General features: G+C 42.1%; 1 protein-coding gene across 7 annotated transcripts in view; it reads left to right on the forward strand.

Annotated features, from left to right (window-relative positions):
* KANSL1 (KAT8 regulatory NSL complex subunit 1) overlaps positions 1-23470 on the forward strand; it is a 184846-nt gene that overhangs the window by 145206 nt on the left and 16170 nt on the right. For all 7 annotated transcript variants that reach the window (XM_017349250.4, XM_070060558.2, XM_089316870.1 and 4 more), the window contains 3 exons: positions 3353-3471; positions 4201-4396; positions 19900-20071. In XM_017349250.4, the coding sequence (XP_017204739.4) occupies positions 3353-3471; positions 4201-4396; positions 19900-20071 (487 nt within the window). The remainder of the gene's footprint in view (positions 1-3352; positions 3472-4200; positions 4397-19899; positions 20072-23470) is intronic.

Consider the following 23470-nt stretch of genomic DNA (forward strand, 5'->3'; position numbering starts at 1 on the left):
ACAGTGCCAGCTTGTGGCAGCCATTTGGGGGGTGAACCAATGGAAGGAAGACCTTTCTCTCTTTCTCTCTCTCACTCTACCTGTCAAATTAAAAAAATAAAAAATAAAATAAAATAAATAATTGTGAAAAAATACATATACCTTGTAGGTAGAGTTTAATTTTGGTGTATGTAAAATAAATCTAGTAAATGTTGGGTCTTCTTTCCCCCTCCAAAAAAAAATACAATTTAATCTGTTTTTCCTTGAGGGCTCTTTGTCGTACTTAATTGGTCTGGCCAAGAGAGTAATGAAAACGGGTGCTTCCTTTATATGAATAACAAATTCATATCTTATTGCTGTTTTTTTATAAAGATTTTATTTATTCATTTGAAAGGTAGAGTTACAGACAGAGAGAGTGAGAGACAGAGAGAAAGGTCTGACTTCTGATTCACTCCCCAGATGGCTGCAACAGCAGGTGCTATGCCGATCCAAACCCAGGAGCCAGGAGCTTCTTCTGGGTCTCCCAACCGGGTCCAGGGGCCCCAAGAACTTGGACCATCTTTAACTGCTTTCTGCCATAGCAGAGAGCTGGATTGGAAGAGGGACAGCCAGGGTTAGAATTGGCGCCCCATATAGGATGCCGGCGCCACAGACAGAGGATTAACTTACTGTGCCATAGCGCCGGCCCCTCTTATTGCTGTTTCAATAGTTTTATGCTGGTTCTTTCAGTCAGGAAAGTTCAGCAACCCTTCTTGCTACTCTAACCTTAAGAGTGCTTCAAAATGTAATACTCTGGCACCCTGCTTTGGAGAGATGGGAATTACAAAAGCATTCTATCTGCCACTTGAGTTTTTCTATTCTTCTGACTATGGGATGCATAAACTCATAGTCTATGTCTGAACATCAGATAAATTTCAGATGGAAACTTCTATGATAACTTCCAAGCTCTGGCTGTGAGAAGCTGAATTCTTTCTACCTGTATGACAGATTGCTGAGATACAGTTCAGTTTTCTGAAAACACTGTTGCTGTAAAACACTGCTGTGATGACCAAACTTCATATTTTTATGTGGATTTTACTTTTCTCAAGTTTTTGTTTCTCTACCCTCTGTGTTTTTGCAGTCTGTTAGACTTCAGAATAGGGAGTGTTTTATTTGTTTCAAGGCATTGTGAATATGGAATACTAAATGAAATTCCCTGTGTTTATAAGTTCTTTTCTTTTTCCAGATGGAACACTATTGGGCAAGCATTTGACTCAGTGGTTAGGCACTGCTTGGGACACCAGCATCCCAGATTGGAGTGCCTGGGTTCAAGTCCCAACTTGATTTGCAATTCCAGCTTTCTGCTAATGGTGCACCTTGGGAGGTGGCAGGTGATAGCTCAAGTATTTGGATCCCTGCCACCCACGTGGGAAACCTGGAACAAGCCCAGCCCTTGGGGGCTTTTGTGGAGTGAACTAACAGATGGAAGATTCTCATTTTTTCTCTTTCTCTCTCAAGTAAATAAAAAACAATTTAAAACCAAATGGGGGCCGGCGCCGTGGCTCACTTAGGCTAATCTTCTGCCAAATTGCCACCACGGCTGGCACTGCGCCAATCTGAAGCCAGGAGCCCAAGCACTTGGGCCATCCTCCACTGCCCTTCCCAGGCCACAGCAGAGAGCTGGACTGGAACAGGAGCAGTCAGGACTAGAACACGGCACTGGCCCCTATATATACCAGACCAATATATATATATACGTATATATATATATTTTTTAAAGATTTATTCATTTGAAAGAGTTACACAGAGGAGAGGCAGAGAAAGAGAGGTCTTACATCCGCTGGTTCACTCCCCAATTGGCCGCAACGGCCAGACCCATGCCGATCCGAAGCCAGGAGCCTCTTCCGGGTCTCCCATGTGGGTGCTGTGGTCCAAGGACTTGGGCCATGTTCTACTGCTTTCCCAGGCCATAGCAGATATTAATTTTTTATTAAACTTCCTGGTAAAGAGAAGAAATATGCTGATTCTTTTTAATATTCTGATTTGATACATTATGGTTGATTTATCCCTGTAGGGTAAATTTTTAAGAGTGGTTAAAATATTTTCTCAGAGGATAGAAATAATTTTATAACTGTTGTTCCTAAGGGAAATTACTGTAGATTCTGAGGCTATTGAGTCTACCAAATTTATCATGACTTTTACAGCCTTGACTAATATAATTATTAGGGGTGTTTGTGATGCCTTAGAAGATGTACAGGGTGTCTAGCAAGGTAGATAACATTTTCCCGATGCTCACTTGTTATAGCATACTTACATGACTTACCTGTGTTTGTTCTTTGATCTGGCTTTTTGGGTAGCTTGATCCCTTCTTGGTACTTGTCCAATACTACTCCAATACTACTTTCAGTTCTGCAGAACATTTTGTGTTTTCAGCTTAGGGGTATGAGGATCAAAAAGAAATTCAGCAATGCTTAAAAAGTAAAATTTCAAGATCAAAATACTGGCCCTGAAGTGCCCTGGTAGCCGTGACAGGAAGCCAAACTTCAAAACTCCCCACTGTCAGAACCAAATAATAACCACATCCACAGTTTTATTGTTAGCTCAGAGACTCCATGTGACTGATACTTGTAGCTGCCCCTTTCAAACCATGTAAATATATGCTTTATCTTGAATTCTGAAATTCAGACTTTTCCATATTCTTCCCCATCTCTCTTACTTCATTTTATATTTTATACATATTTGGTTTGTTAGTCTAAATACAGTAGTTAGCACTAGGGAATTAGATTCATCGAGATTTTATTAATTTTGTTTTCTCTGTATATATGTATTTTTAATAGAGAAACAGTTTTTGAGAAATTTTACTTCTGGCTCACACTGCTAGAATTAATTACACATTAGATATTCACAGTCTATAGATTTTTTTCTTACAGGGATACTTCTGAAAATTTGTGGGAAAATTGAATTAAAAAATGTTTATTTTGGTGCAAAAATTTTGAAGTCCATGCAGATTTCTCATAATGGGTGCCTCCCATCAGTTTCTGAGTATCTCCTGTAGTTGTTTTGATACTAATGTAAGTATAGCCTTTTTGGAGCTTAGTTAAAGGTTAATGTTACCATTTGGTTGTTGGGCTGAATTTCTGTTTGTTCCATAGAGTTGTTGAGGTCATTTCCCTGTCAGTAAGCCTTTTTTTTCTTTTAGTGTGATAAATATTTAAATTCCTTATCCCTGTTTGCTCCTACACAAAAGCTTGATTCTCTTCATTATTTACTTTTTCCTCTGCTATACAAATTTGTGTTCTCAAGTTGGTTATCAGAAATTTTCAGTGCTTCATGTGAATTCAGTGGGAAATGTTGATGTATTTTTTTTTTTTTAATTTTTCTTCTCCTTACTCAGATTGACAGTATTTCTCAGCCACTGGAAAGCCATAGTACCCCTGCTGTTGGTCATATTTCAGAATCATTGTCTACCAAATCATGTGGAACACTGAGACCTGTCAATGGAGTTATTAACACGTAAGTTTCATCCCTCTGCTACTTAGGCTTAGTAGGCTTGTGAAAGGTGAGTCTGGAATACCTAATTACTTCTAGCTGGGACTGACCCTGGTTTAAAGAAGTAAAAGCTTTATAATTTATTAACATTTTACATGCATTCTGTTGTAGCAAATATATTTTAATTGATATGTTGCTGTATTTTGCTTTTACTTACCATGGCCTAAAATGGAGAAAAATAAAGGTCCTGCAGTTACTGTGAATTGTCATTATTGTCCCTGGTCTTAGTTTACATAAACTCCTCTTCTCTAGGACAGATTAGATCCCTGAAGATTTGCATTTGTGAGTGTATCTTGATGAAGGTTCGAGGATGGTCATGAAATACATACACTTATACATCCCTAAAATTAAAGTGTCATGGGAAAACTAATTCTAAAGCAACTCCTTAATATTTGCAAAATGCATTATTCTCTTATCTGTTACAGTCTTTACTCATGTTTCTCTTGCAGAAGAGAACTTCATCCCTAGAACCTGAGTTTATTTACTGACTTTCCCACTTTACAAACATGCTGTTACTTATGTGCACCAAGAGCCACATGCACGCACTCTTAGGGTAGCAAGAGATGACCTGCTTCTGCTATGGCGTGCTTATTTGTGTTTGTGAACATTTACAAGTAGAGGCGGTTGAGCCAGTGTTCCAGACTTTGTTTCCTTGTGTTTTCTGAGAAGTGACTGTTTTTTCATCCCCTGTAGTCTACAGCCTGTCTTGGCAGACCACATTCCAGGTGACAACTCTGATGCTGAGGAACAGTTACATAAAAAGCAACGATTGAACCTGGTTTCTTCATCATCTGATGGTACCTGTGTGGCAGCGCGAACACGTCCCGTTCTGAGCTGCAAGAAACGGAGGCTTGTTCGACCCAGCAGCATCGTTCCTCTGTCCAGGAAGGTCAGTACCAGTGAGAGCTGGCCGTGGTCAGATAGCAGGCCAGACACTGTGGGAGATGGGGGAGGCTCCTGCCAGCTGCGGTTCATCCCAGGAGCTTTCACACTGAGTTCCTGCACCTTCTTTCCTGGGGGTTCTGAGTCAGCTGCTCTGGAGAAGAGCTCCTAGGTGACTCTCCAGCCAGGTCTGGAAAGTACTGACCTAAGCTTTTAACAGAAATGGGAGGAATTGAAAGTTTTAGTGCTGCTGTCAACGTTTTGAAGGAGAGTGTGCTTTCTCACCTGTGCTGTTACTGCTGAAAGTGGTAGTGTGGAAAGATTCACCGTAACAAGGAATTGCCATTGAAATGTCCAAGTCGATGTTACACAGTACTTGTGTTCACAGAGAAAATGGTGACAAAGTTGTAATTATGAGGCAGTTTTGATTGCCTGTTCTTCATAGCAGAGTTGGCTTTATTTGAAAACTAATAAAATAATAGTCTAGTAAAATTAGTGCAACTGAGGGGTTAAGAGCATTAACTATGAAGGCGTAAACTTGGATTTGGAACATGTTAACTCCCCTACTGCCACTCCTCTCCAGAGCCTTGGCATTATTTGAGGATTAAAAGTGTGTAACATGGTAAGTTCCTAGCACAGAGTGGCTGTTAGCAGTTTGTTTTTGTTCATTTACGCATTCAGTGTTCACTGGGCTCCTACAATGAGTGGTTCTGTTCTAGGCATTGGTAATACACAAAAACTGACCAAAATTTTTACCTTCATGTGGTACCCTGGTTGTTAGAGGCAGACAATAAATTAATAAAAGAACTATGTGGTATGTCCTAGAGCCTTACTTACTGGGGAGAATAATGAGCAGAGGGAAATAGTTTTGGGGAGCCCAGTAAGGAAGTGTGGGAATCATGAGCTAATCCAAGGCTTAGAAGTCTGAAATTCGGAGGAAAGCAGTGACGAATAAACTCAGATTATAACTGAGGAGAGTGGTGTGTGCAAGGCAGGGGAAACAAGTGTGGTGAGGAAAAGTGACCATCTGTGTCGGATGCTACAGACAGGCAGGCAAAGACGAGGACTGCGAATTGAGGCTATTGCATTTGATGGGGCCAAGGTTGTTTGAGACCTTGCTAAGCAGTTTTGAATAGAGAATGAAAAAGGATGAAGGGTTTGAGTGGGTTCAGCGGAGAATGGGACAGAAGGAATTGAGAGAACTGTTAGAGGTAGCACTTTCAATGAATGAATGGTGCTGTAAAGGAGGGCATTTTTCAAGTTGATCTATCCAGACATTTTGTTTATTAATTTTAAGAAATAGTAGCCAACTATGTTATTTTCCCAGAGTTGCCATAAAAAATTACCACAAATTGGGTGGCTTAAAACAGTTTATTCTCTTGGCAGTTCTAGGGGCTGAAAGTCTGAAATCAAGTTGTGGGTGCCGGCACCGCAGCTCAATAGGCTAATCCTCCACCTAGTGGCACCAGCACACTAGGTTCTAGTCCTGGTTGGGGCGCCGGATTCTGTCCCGGTTGCCCCTCTTCCAGGCCAGCTCTCTGCTGTGGCCCGGGAAGGCAGTGGAGGATGGCCCAAGTGCTTGGGCCCTGCACCCCATGGGAGACCAGGAGAAGCACCTGGCTCCTGCCATCGGATCAGCACGGTGCGCTGGCCGCAGCGCGCCAGCTGTGGCAGCCATTGGAGGGTGAACCAACGGCAAAAGGAAGACCTTTCTCTCTGTCTCTCTCTCACACTATCCACTCTGCCTGTCAAGAAAATTTTAAAAAAGTTGTGCGTGGTGAACCTCTCCCTCCCAGAAGCCCTGGAAAAGAGCCCTGGCTCACTACTTCCTTCTTTTGGTGGTTGCTGGCGCTCCTTGGTTTGTGGCAGCAGGGCTGTAGTCTCTGCCTTGCCTTCCCATGGCCTTCTTCCATGTGATCTGTGTGTTGGAGTCCACACTGCCTTCTGTGGGTACTCGTTGGAGTTAAGGCTCACTCCAATATTTCTTTGTGTTAACTAATTACATCTGCAAAGATGCTTGTTCCAGATAAGATCATATTCTGAGTTTCTGGTAAAACTCAGTTTCTGCATAAAACTCAGTTCTGGATGAATTTGAGAGTGAGGGACAATACTTTTATACTTAAAATTCTGGCCTTTGGTTCTTGTCTCTGCTACTGATTTGATGGTTGAGTCCTTTTTTTCAGTTCTTAGTCTGGAAGATAGATTGATAAGGTACTATGAATACTTACCAATAATTGAACTCCCTTTTACTCCCACTGCCTGTTTACTGGAGCTCTGCGTCGTGGAATTTATTGTGTGAAGAACTTTTAAGTTCCTTGTATTTATAAAAACTTGGCAGCTCATATGAGGGATACGATTGCCATGTAGGAATTTTGTGAACTCCGAGTTGTAGAAGTCCCTAACATAGACATCTTAGCTTCTAAATGGGCCTTTATAATCTAGGTGGCTTTTGAATATCCAGTTCTTAACATAAGGCTCCTGGATTTACACAGGTAGAGGGAATTTGGATGCCTTATCGGAACATGGGTTGGGACTGGGTTTTCAGTTTCTCTCATGTAACTTTTTCCACTGAAGTCTCAGGGTAGATATTAAGCTTCCTTATTCCTTCCCTGGCTGGTTGAGCAAAACTTTATTTTTACTGCCCTAATCTTGAGTGCTCAATCTTAGTTTCTTCTGTTGATTTAAGCTGGATTCAGGCATAATCTTTGTGGTGAAACCTTTGGGCTTCTCAGAATAAAATTTTAATGCATGAAATAATGTACTTTGTATTTTAGGGAAAACCAAGTATACTGAAATGGTTATAAAAATAAAGGTTTGGGGGGCCAACGTTGTGGTGTGGTGGGTTAAGCCACTACCTGCAGTGCCGCTAGCCATAAGGGTGCCCGTTCAAGTCTTGGCTGCTCCACTTTTCTTTTTTTTTTAAAAAACCTTAATAGCCTCTCTTTAAAAAAAATTTTTTTTGTGATTTATTTGAAAGGCAGAGTTACAGAGAGGCAGAGGCAGAGAGAGAGGTCTTCAATCTGCTGATTCCCTCCCCAGATGGCCACAATGCCTGGAGCTGTTCTGATCTGAAGCCAGGAGCCAGGAGCTTCTTCAGGGTCTCCCAAGCGGGTGCAGGGACCCAAACACTTGGGCCATCTTCTATTGCTTTCCCAGGCTGTAGCAGAGAGCTGGATCAGAAGTGGAACAACTGGGACTCAAATCGGCGCTCATATGGTGGGATGCCAGCACTGCAGATGGTGGCTTTATCCGCTGAGCCACAGTGCTGGCCCTAGCTGCTCCACTTCTGATCCAGCTCCCTGTAATGTGCCTGGAAAAGCAGTGGATGATGGCCACAAAGGTGGTCCCTTGCCACCCATGTAGGAAAATCAGATGGAATTCCAGACTCCTGGCTTCAGCCTACCTGGCCCAGTCCAGCCCTGGCTGTTGGGACCATTTGGGAAGTGAGCAAACAAATAGAAGGTCTCTTTCTGTGTCTTCCCATATCTCCCTCTCTGTAACTCTGCCTTTAGAATAAATAAATGTTTAAAAATTTTTTAAATAAAAATTTAATTCTTAATTTATGCACTTAAATAACATGATTTAGCAGCAGATATAATAGCTATCACAATTTCGAAGTGTTGAGTATACAGATAGCTCTTACCACTGTATTGTGATAGGTGAATCAGTTTGGAGAGCAAGCACATCATGGCCATAATCACTGCTTATATTTCATAAAAGATGTTTAAAACCCTTTAAAAGAAAAATGTTTTTGTTTCCACAATTTTTAAGATTATTTGAAGGCTTGAGAGAGAACACACACGCCAGAGAGGTTCACACCTAAATGGCCCCAGTGGGTGAGGCTGGGTTAGGCTAAAGCTAGGACCTGAATCAGGAGTCCAGAGCTCAAGTACTTGGTCCATCATCTGTTGCTTTCCCTGGGCACATTATCAGGGTGCTTGAATGGAAGTGGAAGAGCCAGGAATCAAACCAGCACTACTGGCGCCAGCACTGTGATGTAGTGGGTGAAGCCGCTGCTTGCAGTGCTGGCATCCCACATGGGCGCTGGTTTGAGTCCCTGCTGCTGCACTTCCAGTCCAGCTCCCTGCTATGGCCTAGGAAGCAGTTGAAGATGTCCCAAGTCCTTGGGCCTCTGCACCCACATGGGAGACCCAGAAGAAGCTCCTGGCTCCTGGCTTCGGATCAGCACAGCCCTGGCCATTGGTGCCAATTGGGGAATGAACCGTTGGATGGAAGACGCATTTTTCTGTCTGCCTCTCCTTCTCTCTCTGTGTAACTCTGAGTTTCAAATAAATAAATAAATCTTTAAAAAAAAAAAAAACAGCACTATTATATACGAAGCAGGTGTCCCAAGTGGCTCGTTTTAAATTAATGCTGAATAAGCATACTAATGAACTACTATGATTCCAGGAGAAACATTTTAGAAAAACTGCCTAGCACTCTGTAATTTCTTTGTAGATTGTCCCTATGCATTTGACAATACTGAAATTAAAGTTTCAAGATGAAACTTTTACCCACCAATGTTTTTCACCCCTTTAAACACCATGAAGTTAAAAATAAGTAGATATTGTTAAACATCCATCCTAAAATAAATACAAATATAGAAACTTTATTTTCAATGTTGACTTATTGATCTATTTTAAAATATATTATTTAAATTTACAAGAAAGTACTAATAATGGTCTGTCATGATTACGCATTTTATTTTCAGTGTTTAGTATTGTTTTAATTGCTGTGCACATATAGTTTTGATTTTTCAGTTCTTTGCACATATTTCTTAATAACAGTAGTACATGGATACTTCAAAAAGTTTGTGGAAATGGAGTTGAAAAGTTAATTTATTTTGGTTCAAAAAAGTTTTTGAAATCCATGCATAGTTTCTTTACAACATGAATTTTCCATGGAGTTTTTAAGCACCCCTTGTACTTGCATTTGACACGTTAGATCCCACATAGGAGGTTATGCTACAGCTTGTTCGACTTTGACATTTAACTTTTCACTTTTCATACTGCAAACCATGAGTACTGGACACAGATTTCAAAATTGTCTCTTATTGTAGTCCATTGTCCTATTGGAATACTTGAACTCTACTTATTAAGAAATATTTACCAACATAAAAGGATCTAATACTAGTTACTGTAAATTGCCAGTTTAGGCTGTTTTAAGATTCAATCAAGTAATATCTTTCCAGTGTTGGGGGTGATTGTTGCCCACCATTAATGTTTGTTATTTTAAACAATGATTTCTTAATTAATATATTCAAGGAATAGAACAGTCTTCAGATTTCTAAAACTGTCTCATACATAATTTTTTTAAAGATTTATTTTATGTATTTGAAAGAGTTACAGAGAGAGATAGAGACAGAGAGAGGTATTCCATCTGCTGGTTCACTCCCCTGATGGCTGCAACAGCTGGAGCTGTGCCAATTCTAAGCCAGGAGCCAGAAGCTTCCTCCAGGTTTCCCAATGGGTGCAGGGACCCAAGCACTTGGGCCATCTTTTTCTGCTTTCTTAGGCCATAGCAGAGAGCTGGATCGGAAGAGGAGCAGGCGGGACTAGAACTGGCGCCCATACGGGATGCTGGCACTTCAGGCCAGGGCTTTAACCCGCTGCGCCACAATGCAGCCTCTCAAATTATTTTTAAAGTTTGTTTGAATCAAGATCCAGACAAGGCTTACACATTCCAGTGAATTACGTGTCTTTTATAGGTTTCTGCTTTATCTCCATTTCCTTGCATTTAAACAATTTTATGATAGGCATATATGTGGTTTCTTCGTGTTTTCTTCCATATTGGGTTTTACAGAATTTCTTTGATCTGTGCCTTGGTTTCTTTCACTAGTTTTTATACAAACTTGGCAGTGATCATTTCAGATACTGTTCTCGCCTCATTCTCTTTCTCAGTCTCTAATTACAAGTACATTGGACTTCACAATTCCCTGTGTGCCCTTTATATTCTGCTATATAATTTCTAGTCTTTTCTTCTGTCCTGTAGTTTCTATAGTTGTAATTAACCTAACAATTCACCTACCACAACTCTTTCATTGTGTGTCTTTAATAGGTCACATTCATCTGTTGAGTTCTTAAGTTTCTACTTGATTCTGTTTTCACATATTTTAAGAAATGCTGTGACCTTTCATTTACCTGAAATATATTTTCCTGACTCTGTTAAACATTTATTTTTAAATTTTTGCTAACTCCATAATCTGGATTATTGGGAATTTTGTTTCTGCTAGTGTTGGGTATTGTGTATTGGAGCCTTTAATGATGTGTTTCTTCAGAGGCTTTCACCTTCGTCCCCACCTGGGCATATATAGTAAGGTTGAAAACCTTAATGCATTTGAGGCCTGAGCTGAATCGTGGCTGGGTTACACTTTGGCTAAGGCTCTGTCCACCCGGAGTTCATTCTGAGAGCCTAACCTTATTTCCTGCCTTCTCCTGCTGAGAGCCTGACATGTTGAGCAGAGCGCTTGCTTCCCTTTAGAATATTCTGAGGGACCTGCACAGTGGCATAATACGTAAATAGACGCCTCCTGCAGTGCCAGCATCCCATATGGGCGCTGGTTCAAGTCCCGGCTGTTCCTCTTCCCATCCAGCTCTCTGCTATGGCCTGGGAAAGCAATAGAAGATGGCCCAAGGCTTGGGTCCCTGCACTTGTGTGAGAGACCTGAAGTAGTTCCTGGCTCCTGGCTTCGGATTGGCCCAGCTCTGGCCATTGCGACCATTTGGAGAATGAACCAGCAGATAGAAGACCTTTCTCTCTAACTCTAACTCTAACTCTAACTCTAACTCTAACTCTGTCTCTCAAGTAAATAAATAAAATCTTTAAAAATGTAGAATAGAATGTCCTGAACTCATAGTCTCTCATCAGAGTGAGGCCGCCAGTCCTGCGCTGCTTTTCAGGGGCGTCCTGCTGAGCTTTAGTCTCCTGCCCTTCACCATTCACCCTCAGTTCCTCATCCTCTTTTCACCAGAGATTGGGCATTTCACATCTCTAACGTCCCTTCAGTCAATTAAAACCACGAAAGCCCTCCACCAAGGGACCAGGTTGTAGACATGTTTTCCAGAGTCAGCCAGTGTCTTTCAGAAGAAATAGCTGCAAAAGGTGAGCTCACTTATATGATTCTCTGCTCCCTGGACTCTTAGCTCCTCGATATTGTGTTATGTTAACATTTCCTTGATATTTTGAATTGTTTGTGTATATGTTTGCTTTAAATTTGACTTTTCCAGTTATTTTCACTGAGAATGTTGGTGTTTTACAAGCTATCCATCATACCTCTTTTTCATGCAGTTTATTAGAGGAAACTGGATTATTTATCCCTTAACTTCCTGTGACCTAGATTCTTCCAATTGTTTACCTGTAGGTTTATTTTGTTGCACCTTGACGTATCTAACAATATTTTATTGGATGCTAGATATTTAATTTTACACAGCTGTAGCATGTGGGTTGTTATCTTTCTTTAAAAAGACTTTGTTTTGTTTCCAGATAATTATTTGTCCTTTGTTAGAGTGGTTGAACAGTTAACCTGCTTACTTAGTTTAGCACCACACCTAGGACACAATCTTCACAGGTCTTTCTGGAATGCTGTGTGCCACTTTGGCTTGTCATAGTATACAAGATTCCTACCCCGTGTGAGCTCTGGAAACCATTCAGCTCATGGCTCTCCAGTTGCTCTTTGCCTGGTCTCACTTCAAAAGTTTGTGGGGCATGGAATTGAAAGATAAGTCTGGGGCCGGCACCATGGCTCACTTGGTTAATCCTCTGCCTGTGGCGCCGGCATCCCATATGGGCACTGGTTCTAGTCCTGGTTGCTCCTCTTCCAGTCCAGCTCTCTTCTGTGGCCCAGGAAGGCAGTGGAGGATGGCCCAAGTGCTTGGGCCCCTGCACCCACATGGGAGATTGGGAGGAAGCACCTGGCACCTGGCTCCTGGCTTCAGATCAGTGCATTTCTGGCCGTAGCAGCTATTTGAGGGGTGAACCAATGGAAGGAAGACCTTTCTTTCTGTCTCTCTCACTGTCCATAACTCTGCCTGTCAAATAAGTTTTTAAAAAAAGATAAGTCTATTTTACTGAAAAAAAAATTTTTTTTGAATTTCATGCATAGTATTTTCATAATTGGCATTTTCCTTGAACTTTTTTTATGCTTTTATTGAGAGACAGACAGCACCTCCATCCAATATTTCACTCTATAAATGCCAACAATGACTGGACTGCACTGAAGCCAGGTCTGCCACATGGTCAGCAGGAACCTAGTTACTTGGACTGAACTGCTGCCTCCCAGGGCCTTCATTAGCAGGAAGCTGGAGACTGCAGCTGGAGTCAGACTGAAACCTAGGCACTCAGCAAGGGAACTTGCGCGTCTTCACTGCTGGGACAACACCCGCTGCCTTCCATGGATTTTTTGAGTCCCTTAAATACACATGCTGTTTAGTATTCACCAGCATTCACGGTCTCATGAAGATTTCTGTAGCTTTTTGTCTTAGCTTTTTCCTCTTTGAAAAATTTCCCCTACAATTTCCTATAATGGTAGCCTCTGAATTCTGATCTCTCAAGGTTTGTTTCCTAAGTTCAGTGAAACTGTTGTCCTCTGCTTGCACTCCTTACCCCTGCTCTACAGTCTGGGTTGTTCTTCTAGGAATAAACTCTAGGCAGTCATAGAGGCCACCCATTTGTTTCTTCAAAATACTTCAGAGGAGCTTCTTTAGGAAAGAAGCTTAAAGTGGAGGTTAGAGTCAAGTGGGCCCATAGTCCAGCATTTGGTGGAGGCTGGGTATGATGGGTGTGGCAGCAGTGGTGAGCCAGGAGGAAAAGAGAGAGAACCAGGCCACAATGAAAGAAATACTCAAACCTCTGGCAAGAACAGCCCTCACACCCTAGTGATTCAGAGACTGCCCATGGGCCCTACCTGTCAAACACCATCATAAGATCAAGTCCCCACCCTTAATTTATCAACTATTAACATTAAGATATCAGAATTCAAACTGCTGTGTGAGTTTTGGGGTGACGAATTCTACCAGACCCATAATACCAGGTTTTTGAGTTTATGACTAGAAGGTTAATGGAGTCACTTTTAACTCCCACCATGGCCAGCAACAGAAGTCCTGTGGTATTGTTTACTTTTCCAAATTATGTTACCAAATCATTCAAATATTTAGCAAAGTTGAGTAAATTTTACAGTGAATACTTGTATTCATTCCCCTGGCTTCTTCCACTAAAATTTTATCATATATCTATTCATTAATGCATCTTAGTTTTTTTTTTAAAGGATTTATTTATTTATTTATTTGAGAGGTAGAATTACAGATAGAGGGAGAGACAGAAAGATCTTTGATCCACTGGTTCACTCCCCAGATGACTGCAATGGCCAGAGCTGGTCTGATAAGGAGCCAGAAACTTCGTTTAGTCTCCCACATGGGTACAGGAGCCCAAGTACTTGGGCCATCTTCTGCTGCTTTCCCAGGCCATTAACAGGGAGCTGGATCAGAGGTGGAGCAGCCCATATGGAATGCTGGCACCACAGGCAGAGACTTAACCTACTATGCCATATTGCCAGCCCTAGTACATCTTACTTTTTGTGCACTTAAAATTCAGTGGTCCTCTCTCCTTTCCACTCCCTGAAAACTTGTTATATTTAGAGACTTGAACAGATCCAGGTTTGAGTTCCTGAAAAAAAGACACAAAGCAGCCCTGTGTACTTGCATCAGAAGATAACAATAATAGGGTCAGGCATTGACTGCATGAGGCACCCACATCATGTGCCATATTGGAGTGCCTGATTTTGCATCTTGGCTCCACCAAGCTTCCTGCAGGTGCATAGCAGGGAGGCAGCAGGTAATGGCGCAAGTCCTTGAGTCCCTGCTACTCATATGAGAGACCTGGATTGAGTTCCAGGCTTTGGCATGGTCCAGCGCTAGCTGCCGGCAGACATTTGGAAAGTGAATCAACGAATGGAAGAACTCTTTCTGTGTCTCTGTGTCTCTGCCTTACAAATAAGTAAAAATCAGATTTTATTTAAAAAGTATCCATACTTGGGGCCAGCACTGTGGTGCAGTTGGTTAAAGCCCTTGCCTGAAGCACCAGCATCCCATATGGACTCTGGTTCTAGTCCCGGCTGTTCCTCTTCCAATCCAGCTCTCTGCTATGGCCTGGGAAGGCAGTAGAAGATGGCCCATGTCCTTGAGCCCGCTGCACCCACATGGGAGACCTGGAAAAAGCTCCTGGCTCCTGACTTTGGATCGGCACAGCTCTGGCCATTGTGGCCATCTGGGGAATGAACTAGTGGGTGGAAGACCTCTCTCTTTGTCTCTACCTCATTCTGTAACTCTGTCTTTCAGATAAATAAAATAAATCTTAAAAAAAAAGTAGCCGAGCCGGCTCCGCGGCTCACTAGGCTAATCCTCCGCCTAGTGGCGCCGGCACACCAGGTTCTAGTCCCGGTCAGGGCGCCAGATTCTGTCCCGGTTGCCCCTCTTCCAGGCCAGCTCTCTGCTGTGGCCAGGGAGTGCAGTGGAGGATGGCCCAGGTGCTTGGGCCCTGCACCCCATGGGAGACCAGGAAAAGCACCTGGCTCCTGGCTCCTGCCATCGGATCAGCGCGGTGCAGCGGCCATTGGAGGGTGAACCAACGGCAAAGGAAGACCTTTCTCTCTGTCTCTCTCTCTCACTGTCCACTCTGCCTGTCAAAAAAAAAAAAAAAGTAGCCATACTTTTTATGTTATTTACTATTGGTGATCACATCCTAGACTCATTTCATTAAGAGTTGAAGAGTGATGACTTGCTACTTGTATCGTTTCTGTTTTATTTATTAGCTAGAATATATCTATAAAGTTTTTAGTTATTTGTTTATAATGAGCAAAGAGCTTGAGTATTATTTATTTCCTTTTATTTACCAATTTTCCAAATAAGTTTCATGCCATTATACAAGGAAATCAATGACATGTATTATTATGAAATCTTTGATTTAAAGATATTTTTGATCATTTCAAGCCATTTTAGTCATTCTTCTTGTTCAGATGGTCTCACCTTTGCCTGGTCATGGCCTGTTTAGGCTTCTTGAGTCTTCTTGCCTTGGCCATAGCAGTCTTTGAAATATTCTCTCCGTTTATATTTAACAAGAATCTTGTTAGTCAGCTCTTCTTTAATGAAGTGCCTGAGGCAGCCTAACCTGAGGTTTATTTTGGCTGAACAATTCTGGAGGTTCATAGTCAGGGGTCAGGCAGACCCCATTTGTAGCCTCCAATAATGGCAGAGTCCCACAGTGACTTGTGTCTCTATGTCCTTACAGAGCCACAAGGGTTCAGTCACAGGGTTTCCTTCCTAAGGCTCTAATTCAGTGTAATCACTTTCCAAAACCCCAACCTTTAATGACTGTAACTGGATTAGGTATCTACTCTCTCATAAGATTTTGGGGGTTAAACTCCTGTATGAATGTGGGGCCCAAAACATTCAAATCATAGCAGAACCTATGCTTTGAATTTTTCTAGGAGGGATTACCATAATTTGAAATCTGTGAGTCCCAATTTTGCCTTCACAGTAGGCATAAGATAATATCTAGTCATTTTTGGTTGCCACAGAGAGGAATGAGGTGGTCTGTATACCATGACTAGAGGCCAAAGAAGATGCTAGGTAATGACAGTGTGCAGTACGGGCCCCCTACCACCACCAACAAAGAATCTTCTGGCTCAAAATGTCAACTGTTAGAGTGATAGCATTTACTAATTTAAGTACATTTAACAGTTTATGAAATCATTTTACTTTCCCCACAATTCCATGAAATTGGCATTATCAGTACTTTAACCAGGCGGGTAAATTTGACGTCATACAATTTATTGAAGGTCCTAGAATTTAAAATTTGACGATAAATGTTCTATCATTATATTCTCCCTTTAAATAAAAATATTTCTTATGACTTTGTAGAAGTAACAGAGTTGTGAACCAAGATACTAAATATTTCATCTTCCAAACAACCTTCTCAGGTACTCTGCAGTTTCTGTAGGTGCAGACAGCAGTAACTTGTCTGAGGTTACACAGCTAATAATGGAATCAGGCAACAAAGCCAGAAGTCTGGAACCACAGCTCACGTGTAAACACTATATAGTGCCTCACAAAGAGATTATGCCGTCTGCTGGTTCACTCTTCAAATACCATGACAGCTGAGGCTGGGCCATGTTGAAGCCTGGGGCCAGGAACTCCCATCTGGATCTCCTACTTGGATGGCAGGGGCCCAAGTAATTGAACTATCACCTGTTCCCTCCCAGATGCATTAGCAGGAGGCTGGATTGGAGCAATCGGGACTCGAACCAGCACTCCAATATGGGATGTAGGCATTATAAGTGGCAGTTTAACCCACTGCACCATGAAGCTATCCTCTGTTTGTCATGTTTTTAAATAAGGATTCAGCTTTTGTTTATTTATTTGAAAGAGCAACAGAGGGGGAAAGACAGAAGAAGAAAGATCAATCTTCCATCTGCTGGTTCATTCCCCAGTTGCCTGCAATAGTCAGGGCTGGGCCAGGCCAAAGCCATGAGCTCAGAACTCCATCCTGGTTTCCTACATGAGTGGCAGGGGTCCAGGCATTTGGGCTGTCCCCTGCTGCCTTCTAGGGGCATTAGCAAAAGGCTTGACGAAAACAGAGTAGCCAGGACTTGAACTGGCACTTTGATATGGGATGCCTGTGTTGGAAGCAGTGGCTTAACTTGCTGCACCACGACACTGGCCCCCAACCATTTTAATTACTGGAAATTACCTGTTCTTTAATATTTTCAAAGACCTCACTGAAAAAACAGACTAGTCTGAGACTTTCCCCCTTTCTAGCATGCATACTATTTCCTGATTGGATGTTATACAAACATATACAACATTAGAACATTATAGGCCTCTATGTAATGTAGCAAATGACAGCCCTCAGTAACCACTCCACCCGCATGATAATCACACTAGTGTTTTATTTGTATGCCTGTCTTCTCTGCATATTGTAGATACTTTCTTTAGAAAGCATTACTATGTTAAGATTTCATTTTAACTTGAATATCCTGGATAATTCTCTTAGGGTAGCTTATAGAGGCTTAAAATATGGCTGCAATAGAACGCTCCATTTCTAAATAGGATAGGTAGCTAGTTTTTCACCTAACTAGTGCTTTTTTGGAAAAGGTCTTAAGTGTGTGCTAGATATAGAATATCCATTCCTTTTCTCTTTATTACACTAGTCTTACGGCTTATCTAGTTAATTAATCTGTTCCTGCCCACCTGCTCATGAGGTAGACATTAGAATGAAGCAAAGCTCCAGTACTCTACACTAAAATCTCTTGGGTCTTGACTTCAGTCAGTATACTTCTTCACACAAAGTGGGAAGTGATTTTCTGAATCAAGTTATGAGGAAGAAAAAATGTTTCCTTTCTAAGATTTCTTATTTTGACTTTTTACTTTTTTTTTAGTCTTTAATATTCAAAGTTTTGGCACAGTTTTTGTATTCTAACCAATTTTCCTAAACATTCCCATCCATCTACTGGGTAATGTGGTTTTCATCCCTGTCATCATATTTCCATCTCTTTACCTCAAAATGCTGTACCCCCTAGAAAGCCAGCCCTGATCAAATAGGGCATAAAGAATACTTTTTTCCCAAAAGACTGTGCGATGATGTCTCTGCAGAAGTGTTGTGTTTATGGTTAGTATCTTTTCCTTTCAGTAGCATCAGCAAATTGCAGGTTGTTGGAATTTTTACTTCCAGAACAGGCATTTTTTTTTTTTTTTTTAAGATTTATTTGTTTATTTAGAAAGAGAGAGGAGAGACAGAAAAAGAGAGAGGTCTTCCATCTGCTAGTTCACTCCCCAAATGGTTGCAATAGCCAGGGCTGGGCCAAGTCAAAGCTAGGCACTTCCTCTGGGTCTCCCACATGGGTGCAGAGGTCAAAGTACTTGGGTCATCCTCCGCTGCTTTCCCAGGTGCATTAGAGGGAACTGGTTTGGAAGCGGAGCAGCCGGAACTCAAACCAGCGCCTATATGGAATGCCGGCACTGTAGATAGTGGTGGCTTAACCCGCAGTGCTGGCCCCAAATAAAAATTTTTAAAAAAGAATTACTAGGGCTGACACTGTAGTGTAGTGGGTAAAGATACCACCTCCAGTGCCAGAATCCCGTATGGGCACCGGTTCAAGTCCTGGCTGCCCCACTTCCAATCCAGTTCTGCTATGGCCTGGGAAAGCAGTAGAAGATAGTCCTTGGGCACCTGCACCCATGTGGGTGTTCCAGAGGAAGCTCCTGGCATTGGATTGGCACAGCTCCAACCATTGCGGCCAACTGGGGAGTGATCCAGTGGATGGAAGACCTCTCTTTCTGCCTCTCCTTCTCTGTGTGTAACTGACTTTAAAATAAATAAATCTTTTTTAAAAATTCTGAAGTGCAGTTTGCGCAATCTAAACTTCAGAAGACCTTCTTCCCTGGCCTCCATCTAGATGGCTGCTGGGCGGAGGCAGTTGGGGGATATTGAGAAGAGACCGCGTCGCTCTTGTATTCATCTTTCTCCCGGCAAGTCCACAAAGGGAAGCCATTTTCAAGAGCTGTCTCTGCTTGAAATAACTGCAGCTCTAGCAAATGTTAGAGTTGTGATGTTCTCTCTTGGTCTTCCTCATGGTAGATGCTTGCTTCTAGGATACTGTCTTATAGTGCCATTCCAGTTTCTTTTTTCTCATCATGCCATTCCAAGTCCTTTGGATTTTGTGGCGCCCAAATGACTGAGTCATGCTTTTGCAAATGTCAAATTTAGTAGGATGTAAGGGTCCTGTGTTCACCATGACCTCAGCTTTTTTAAATCTGATGAAGACTTTTAACTGAGCTGGAGTGGTTATTGATTATTTTGGCTACAAAGATTGGAAGGAATTTCTGTTCTCTTGGATCTAACACAAAAACTTTGTGTACACTTAACCATTTGTGTTCATTGTTTTTTGTTGTCATTAATTACATGTGAATTTTTGTATTGGTGATTTTAGGCTAATTTAAAGGATAGTTAATGAGTTACTTGTATTACCAAGAAATTTTCTGCCTTGTGTTAAAGCCATGTGAATTTATGGAGGAGGTGAGAAAAGAAGGTGAGAAGTGTGCTTGATTATTGAAGTCTTACCAGTGAGTGAAAAAGTGAGTGAGTGAAAAGAGCAAGTCGGGTCCATCCGGCAGTTGGGAGCCAACTCCTCACCTGAGCAGACTGTTGGAAACCATTGAGGTGGTGAACGCATACTGTTTTTTGTGAAGTGTTCTTAACAAAGCAGTTAATAATGTTTAAGTTGACACATGGTTACTGTACCCTGGGTAAGCTCTGAGGGCCTCAAGGAAAGATTTCGTTATTGGAAATTATTGGGGGTTTTTGTTTATTTCGGCTCACTTTGAAAGTATGCCAGTGAAATGGAAACCTCGTTAGCAGAGTCATATAGGTATCTTAAAAGGTTTTCTGAATCTTTAGGATAATGATTGGGGAGCTGGTTTTTATCCGATGCTGAATTATCATTTGTTTTGCTTTTCACAGGTTCACCGGAATAGCACAGTCCGCTCTGGCTGTGATGTGAATCCCTTCTGTGCACTGTGTGGTTCAGGCAGTGTCAACACCATGCCTCCTGAGATCCACTATGAAGCCCCTCTGTTGGAACGTCTTTCCCAGTTGGACTCTTGTGTTCACCCTGTTCTAGCATTTCCAGATGGTAAGAAACATAATAGAATATGAAGTCCAATAAATGAGACTTAAGAGAGAGTTCCAGGTACAAGAAATCAACCGTTGTCCTGGTACAATTCAAATACTCTCAAGGTCACACTTTCTGTCAGCAAACGCTTCTCTTAGAATTTCGCAAAGAGTGCAACAGATGCACCAAACCAGAAATGTGCCCCTGAAAGAGTGCAGCTTGTTCAGATTTCCCTCTCACTTCAGGTGATCAGGAGGGGCCTAGTGTCTGTTGCCTCCAGCTGTAGAAAACCTGGTCCATGTATATCTTTGGTGTGTTTGTTTGTTTGTGTGTGTGTGTGTGTTTTTTTGTTGTTTTTTGTTTTTGTTTTTTTAGGTTTATTTGTTTTCTGGAAGAGTTAGAAAGCGAGAAGGAGAAGAGAAAACAAATCTCCCATTTGCTGGTTCACTCTCCAAATGGCCACAATAGCACAGGCTGGCCAGACTGAAGCCAGGAGCCAGGAATGTCTTCCAGGTTGCTCATACATGTTCAGGGGCCCACAGAATTAGGCCATCTTGCACTGCTTTCCCAGGTGTATTAGCGGGGAGCTGGATTGGCAGTGGAGCAGCCAGGTCTCACTGGCACCCATATGGGATGCCAGCATTACAGGTGGCAGCTTAACCCACTGCACCACAACACTGGCCCCATGTATACCTTTTAAAATGTATCATCTGTACCATGATGCTAAAAGAATAGGCAGCCCTGTTCTGGGAGAATGTTCTGTTGAGGTGTGAGTGGTTATATGATGGCTTTTCAGGGTATACATAAGCATGGATCCTCAGAGTTAGCATGTAATGTTTTTCTAGAGGTTACTTGCCCATTAAGTCTTTGTTTCTGCTAGTCCTCCTTTCCCACCTTGCCTTTCCTGCCTCTCAAAAAAAAAAAAAAAAAGAAGAAGAAGAAAACACATCATTTGTTGATTTATTTATTTGAAGGGCAGAGTGGCAAAGAGAGAGACAGAGATCTTCCATCTGCTAGTTCCCTCCCCCAAAATGATAGCAACAGCCAGAGTTAGCTCGAAACCAAGAGCCAGGAACTTCATCTGGGTCTCCCACATGGGTAGCAGGGCTTAAGTACTTGGGCATCTTCTGCTTACGTAAGCACATTAGCAAGGAGCTGGATCAGAAGCAGAGCAGCCAAAATTGGAACTAGACTCCAACGTGAGATGCTGGTGTCACCAGCACTGTTGTACCACAAAACCAACTCTTCCCACCTCTCTTTTGTCAAGTACCTTCCACTTGAGAAGAAAAGGACACTCCTCCAAACCATAACAAATCTCATTGTATGGAGTCATACCCCAAAATAAAAAACGGTGGATGCCAAGGACATTGAACAAAAGGGCCATTTCTGAGAGTTCCTAAATCTCCTGAATAAACATCCTCTGGGATTTAGATTTTTTTTTTAATTTGGTGGGTGTGGACAGCGGGCATTGTAGCATAAGTGGTTAAGCTGCTGCCTGCAATGCCAGCATGCTGGCTTGAGTCCTTTTTTTATTTTTTGACAGGCAGAGTGGACAGAGAGAGACAGAGAGAAAGGTCTTCCTTTGCCGTTGGTTCACCCTCCAATGGCTGGCGCGCTGCAGCCAGCGCACCGCGCTGATCCGTTGGCAGGAGCCAAGTACTTATCCTAGTCTCCCATGGGGTGCAGGGCCCAAGCACTTGGGCCATCCTCCACTGCCTTCCCGGGCTACAGCAGAGAGCTGGCCTGGAAGAGGGGCAACCGGGACAGAATCTGGCGCCCCGACCGGGACTAGAACCCGGTGTGCTGGCGCCACAAGGTGGAGGATTAGCCTAGTGAGCTGTGGCGCCGGCCCAAAAATACTTTTTAATTGACACATAATATTTGTGAATCAGCATAGTGTTCTAGAAAATGCCTTTGCAACTATATATATACATATATGAATTTATGATTTTTTTAAATTACATTTCAAATAGGGGAGCATGATCAAAAACATTTTGAAACTACTGCCCTAGATAGGCTACAGGAAGTCAGAGATTCCATCATCTGGAATGATTTTAGTGATTTTCACATAATCTCATGACCTGCCTCCATCCTGCAGAAATTAAGAATTTCTTCTGGAATCACTGTGGTATTTTATTTCATGGTTATGGTTTATTTTATGGCTGTTTATGTACTGACTTTCCATTATTTAATCTCTTGAGGATAAAGAATCATTCTAACTTTAATAATTCCTTGAAAACAGACTGTACACCTTTTTGCAAAAAACTAAAATAGGAGCCATCGAAATAAGAATTAATTGATATTTAGGACTTAACTGATGTAGTGTGAGAAAAATCCATGAGTAAGATGTGAACTTTTTTTTTTATTATTTTCTTAAGATTTATTTTTATTTATTTGAAAGGCAGAGTTAGATAGAGGGGTAGAGAGAGATCTTCCGTCTGTTGTTTGATTCCCCAGATGGCCGCAACGGCCAGAGCTGGGCCTGTCTGAAGCCAGGAGCCAGAAGCTTCTTCTTGGTCTCCCACGTGGGTTTCAGGGACCCAAATATTTGCGCCATCTTCTGCTGCTTTCCATAGGACATAGCAGGGAACTGGATCAGAAGTAGAGCAACCACAACTCAACAGGTGTGCATTTTGGATGCCAGTGTTGCAGGCAGCAGCTTAGCCTACTATGCCACAGCTCCAGCCCTGAAAATCCCTTTTTTAATTGACAATTGATCAAACATTAGCTGACTGTAATCCCCTATCCTACATCTGTTCTTCAAGTGATTGAGTTATTTCTGGGTCACTTAAATCTTGTAGCCAAACACCCTTTATGAGAAAGGTGCTGTGGTATTCCTATTGCCATGTGATTTCTGGTAAGAGCAGAGAATTTGGAGTACAACGATAGCAAGCTAGTCAGGAATCTTGCCAGAGTCGTGAGGTTGCAAAGTCTTGGCTTATCTGAGGCTAAATGACTAATGAGTTTGAATAGTTTAAAAATTCAAATCCAGGTCATCTGATGTATATCATTCCTTTCAATGTGTTCCATGTTGCTTTCCAGACAGGTTATTAAGAGAAGTCAGTTTTCAACTCATTTCAAGTGTCTGGCTACAGGCAGAGCCACCAAGAAGACTTGGGAACATTTCTTTGATTACTTTCAGGATTATAATGAATTGAATGACTTCATATTTCAAGAAAAGTGCCTGAACCCCATCATTGTTCTTGTTGGCTGTCACCCCACTAGCAGTATGTTCGTTTGTCAGCAACATCACCCTGTACAGTTTTTGGTAGTCTTTCCCAGTACCCAGTTAGATGCACCTAGACCATCTGCCTGACATTCCCTGTTCCATCACTCAACATCTACCAGGAGGAACTTTATTCCCTGTGGACACTTCTGTCCTGCCGAGTGCGTCATGATAGGAAATCTGACGGGTACCCC

The sequence above is a fragment of the Oryctolagus cuniculus genome, chromosome 17 (genome assembly GCF_051225735.1).
Source record: "Oryctolagus cuniculus isolate XC-2025 breed Fujian yellow rabbit chromosome 17, ASM5122573v1, whole genome shotgun sequence".
In the NCBI taxonomy this organism is placed as follows: Eukaryota; Metazoa; Chordata; class Mammalia; order Lagomorpha; family Leporidae; genus Oryctolagus; species Oryctolagus cuniculus.